Source organism: Pteropus alecto, unplaced genomic scaffold (assembly GCF_000325575.1).
Source record: "Pteropus alecto unplaced genomic scaffold, ASM32557v1 scaffold43, whole genome shotgun sequence".
Classification (NCBI taxonomy): domain Eukaryota; kingdom Metazoa; phylum Chordata; class Mammalia; order Chiroptera; family Pteropodidae; genus Pteropus; species Pteropus alecto.
Genome location: NW_006435764.1, coordinates 607,755 through 612,055, shown reverse-complemented (window position 1 = coordinate 612,055; position 4,301 = coordinate 607,755). Strand labels below are relative to the sequence as shown.

The following is a 4,301-nucleotide window of genomic DNA, read 5'->3' as shown; positions in this document are numbered from 1 at the left end:
CCGTGCGCTCACCGCAGACGCCGGCCCGCCAGCCGCTGAGCAGCACGCCCTTGGCGGCGCAGGCGCGCGCGTAGGAGGACAGGGCCGCGCAGAGACAGTCCTCGCTCTTCTCACAGTTACAGGTGTCGAACAGGCAGTTCTGGGGACGGCCGGGCGTCGGGGGCGTCAGGGACCCCCGCCCGCCAGCATCCCTCCTCTCCCTGTTCATTCTTCCGGGGACCTTCGCCTGAGCTGGGGGCCCCCAGCTTCGTGGAAGGCCGCCCAGTGATGGGACAGGCTGGGCCGGGGACCCAGCAGGAAGTGCGGAGCCGAGCTGAGCTCGGGGTCTACGGGAGGGGTCTCTGCGGGACCAGGACAGGTCCAGCTTGGATACTAGATAGATACACTTCTGGGGGGTGTGGACGACGGCGGGGAGGGAGCCGGGCAGGCTGGGCCTGTCTCCTGCACAGACGCACCCGGGCTTGGGGTCATGGGTGCTGCACGGCTCTAAGCTGACACGAAAGTGGCCTGGGGGCCCGCGGTCGTGGGTCGTTTTTGGAGGAACGGCCCCGCTGTTCCTCACAGGGGCTGCATCCCCACCACAGCACACAGGCTTCTAGCTCCCCCACATCCTCCCCGCACTTGCTCTCGAAAACAGCCAGACTGGGGGCGTGAGTTGTGTCCCCCAGAAAGACAACCCCCGGGCCTGTACAAGTGACTTCACTGCAGTAGGCTCCTTGCAGAGGTCATGAGGGCCGTCTGACCCAACGTGACAGGACCCTTAGAGGAAGAGACTTGCGCACAGACACGGGGCTGCGGACAGGCCACATGACACCAGAGGCTGAGACCGGGGTGACGTGGCCACGGCCCAGGGAAGCCTGCAGCCCCAGAAGCTGGGAGGGGCGGGAAGGACCCTCCCCTGGAGCCTTCACAGAGCTCGGCCCTTGACAGAGGAAATCCCAAAAGGGAGGTTTGGGGAGACAGCTCCAGGCGGGGCAGGCCCTGCTCCAGCACCCCATCGCACCCGAGACCTGGGGGTTTCCGGCGGGCCAGGCGTCTCACCGCGTGGAAAGGTGCGGGGTTGACGATGGAGTGGCAAGGCGAGAAGGCACCGGCCGCGCTGGTCAGCAGGGAGCACCAGTGCTGGGCGTAGTTCTCTGGGACAAGGGCCGAGAGGGGTGGCGGTCCCCACGCTGCTCGCCACCCCCGCCCCTGTCCCCACCCGCAGCCTCCGCTCCTCACGGCCCTGAGGGGGCCCTCGGCCCTGGGGAACTGAATGGGACTCGGGGCTCCCCCCGCTGCTGCGTGGGCACTGCTTACAGGGCAGCAGGATGCCCTTCCTGGGGACGGGGTGCCAGCACCCCGCCCTGCCCACCCCAGACCCTGCCGCCTTCACCCACACCTAGGTATCGGGGCCCCCAGCTCCACCCGCCCTGCCGCCGGACAGCACACGAGGCATCCTGTGTGGACGGGCAGTGGTGCCAGGGCCCCCGGGAGAGTACCGTTCTCCACGCTGAGGGAGCAGGGGTCCTCGAAGATGTTCTTCACGTTGGGGCAGGCGGCCTGCGTCTTCCAGGTGTTGGCGAAGGCGGCGGCCGTGCCCTCTACCACGCCGCTGAGGGCTCGCAGGTCATCGGCCTGGTTCTGGTTGAAGTTTCCACAGAGACCTGGGCCAAGGAGAGGGTCACCAGGCTGTCCAGGCCAGACCTGCTCCCAGGCCCCTGTGGCCCCCCCAACACTGGTGTTCAGATTCCAGAACCATCTGCAGATAAGCTGGAGGGGCCTGCACCTGTACAGGGCCTGAGTGACGGCTGTGTGGCTCACTCCCAGGCCACCTCCCCCGTGCAGTCAGCCCTGTAAGCAGCTCCCCATCTCTTGCCACACTCTGCCCATCCCTTACTTACAGCCCCCCACGCTGTCCCCCCAGCCACGGAGCCTCACCACACATCTGGCCTCGGTGGGTGGGGTCCAGCCTGAGGACCACCTGCATGAGGGGCACCAGCTGTACCTCCATCTGCAACCCGAGGCCCGTCTGCACCAGGATGAAGAAGGTCGAGGGCCTGAACATGGTGATGTTGGCTGTGGGGGGTGGGGGCATGCTCAGCGGTGGCCGGAGGCCAGGCCTGGCCACACTGACCCTCGGCGCCTGAGCCTCTGTGCTCCCAGGATGACCCGGGACCTGAAGAGGCGCTCAGACAGGCGGCTGGTGGACCCCAGCCACCCCACGGGGCCCTGGGAGTGGGGTCTTGACCACTGATGCCTCAAGAATTCAGGCACTGAGCGTGTTCAACGCCAGGTACCGACAGCAGCCACAGGCAGGGCCACTGCCACTGCGCTCTGCCCGTGGTGAGCCAGCTCTGGAATGTTCTGGAGCTGCCCGAGGCCATGAGAACGGGCTCCATGCGGGCCCGCTGGAGGTGGCCAGCCATCCCGGGGCCGCGTACCTGCTGACACGGGCAGCTGGGTGTAGATGGAGTTCATGAGCACGCCGCCGTTGGCCTGGATCCGGATGGTCTAGCAGGGAGGTGGGCTGGCCTCAGTGTGGGACGTGATGTGGCCCCAGGACAGCCTGGAGGCCGGCCACCCGGGGCCACAGGCCTGTTCCCTTTCCCCATCCCGGTCCCCATCCTCTCCTGGCTCCCCAGTCGCCACCTGCTCTCCCAGCCGGCAGGACCCTCACCGTGTCCCCACCGCTCATGCTCAGTGTCACCGCCTTGAGGCAGTTCTCATTGTCCGTCAGGCCACACTTGCGCAGCTCGGCCAGCACGGTGAGGCTGTTGTCCATGCATCTCTGAAGGCGAAGCAGGGAGGGTTGAGTGTGTGGCGCCCCGTGCCGGTCAGGGCGGAGGCAGGCGGTCACCTCCAGGCAGCTTGTCTTGGCCCCGTGAGTGCGAGTCCAGGGGCTTCCCTCTCGGGATGGGGCCCGCCCTGGTGTCCACCGCTGGACGCCGCCCGGGGACGGAGGAGGGCTGAGGGCCACACCTTGGACAGGACGTAGCTGCAGTCCCCATGCAGGTCATAGAGTTTCTCGTCGTAGGTGGAGATGTGGGACCCGCCCTGAACGGAGCAGGTGCCTGGGCACGGGAGGTCCTGGCACTGCCACAGCCCCCCAAAGCAGGTGCTGGGGGGAGCCGTGAGCAGGGGGGGCAGGTGAGAGAGGAGGCAGACCCCACCTCCCCCTCCCCCCAGGCGGGGCAGGGCCACGGGCCTACCAGGAGCTGCAGTGGGTGCTGAAGGAGGCCCCCGGGGCATAGGTGCGGCCGCTGTGGGCGCAGGGGCACTGGTCCACGGGCAGGCAGCCCGTGTTCGTGATGTCGTCCAGCACCGTGCCTGGGGGGTGGGCAGGTCAGCGAGGCTGAGGCTGGGCATTGGGAGCACCGTGACCAGAGGCAGACATGGGGAGCGGGGCAAAGGGCCCGGGTCGGGGACAGTCCCCAAAAGCCAGGAGGACTTGCCTGGGGGGCAGAAGCAGCCGTCCACACAGTGGTCCTCGCAGAGCTGGGACCGCTCGGAGTTGGAGCAGGTGTCGGCGCACGGGGAGCCACACTCCTGGTACTGCAGGTTGAGGGGGCACGTCCGGGCTGCAGGGAGGGGACAGTGCTTGGCCCTCAGGAAGCAGACAGGCCATCTCTGCTCCCACCTCTCTTGCGCCACCAAGGGTCCCGAGAGCCACAGCCGGGCCTGGGCCCTGGTCTCAGAAGCCGTGGACTGCTCGTCCTGGCCCCGCTACCCCCTGGGTTAGGAGAGAGGGGGTCATGGCCTAGCGCCTCCCGGGTTCTGGGGGGCTTAGCCCACTGTGCCTGACCCAGTCCCTGGGCCCCGCATACTCCAAACTGCTCCCCAGCCCATCCCCTCACTGTGGGCCCCGGGAGACGGCACCTGCCGTGTCCCCAGCCAGACACGGGTGTCCTCCCAGGGCTCCCAGCCCTCGGCCCCTCCCCGGGGACTCGGGGCTGGCCCCAGTGCTCCCCGGCCCAGGCCCAGGGGGGCACTCACGGCAGAAGTCGGGGCCCCTCCAGCTCTGCGGCTGGCCCCCGGCGTGGGCACACTGGCGGGAGTATTCAGCAAAGGTGGCACACGGACAACTGGGGCAACGGCACAGGTCCTGGGCGCAGGCAGCCACGTACGCACCGGCATCCACCAGCTGGCTGCACTGAGCGAAGGCCGCGCCCAGCAGGGTGCGGTGGCAGATGCCGTCCTGGGGGTCACAGAGGTTGGGCACTCCTTGCCCTGAGCGCACGGGGTCATGCAGAGACCCCAGCCTGCAGCCCTCGCCCAGGCCAGGGAGCCTGCTTCTTCCCCTGTGGTTCCATCCACCACCC

General features: G+C 68.3%; 1 protein-coding gene across 1 annotated transcript in view; it reads right to left on the bottom strand.

Moving 5' to 3' along the window:
* The window catches only part of MUC5B (mucin 5B, oligomeric mucus/gel-forming), a 100,063-nt gene that overhangs the window by 25,441 nt on the left and 70,321 nt on the right, over nucleotides 1–4,301 (bottom strand). Inside the window, exons 23-32 of the mRNA XM_015588663.1 lie at nucleotides 3,976–4,177; nucleotides 3,426–3,560; nucleotides 3,192–3,309; nucleotides 2,962–3,100; nucleotides 2,660–2,770; nucleotides 2,424–2,493; nucleotides 1,921–2,058; nucleotides 1,482–1,646; nucleotides 1,042–1,136; nucleotides 13–139 (exon numbers count right to left, since the gene is read on the bottom strand). Coding sequence (XP_015444149.1) covers nucleotides 13–139; nucleotides 1,042–1,136; nucleotides 1,482–1,646; nucleotides 1,921–2,058; nucleotides 2,424–2,493; nucleotides 2,660–2,770; nucleotides 2,962–3,100; nucleotides 3,192–3,309; nucleotides 3,426–3,560; nucleotides 3,976–4,177 — 1,300 coding nt within the window. The remainder of the gene's footprint in view (nucleotides 1–12; nucleotides 140–1,041; nucleotides 1,137–1,481; nucleotides 1,647–1,920; nucleotides 2,059–2,423; nucleotides 2,494–2,659; nucleotides 2,771–2,961; nucleotides 3,101–3,191; nucleotides 3,310–3,425; nucleotides 3,561–3,975; nucleotides 4,178–4,301) is intronic.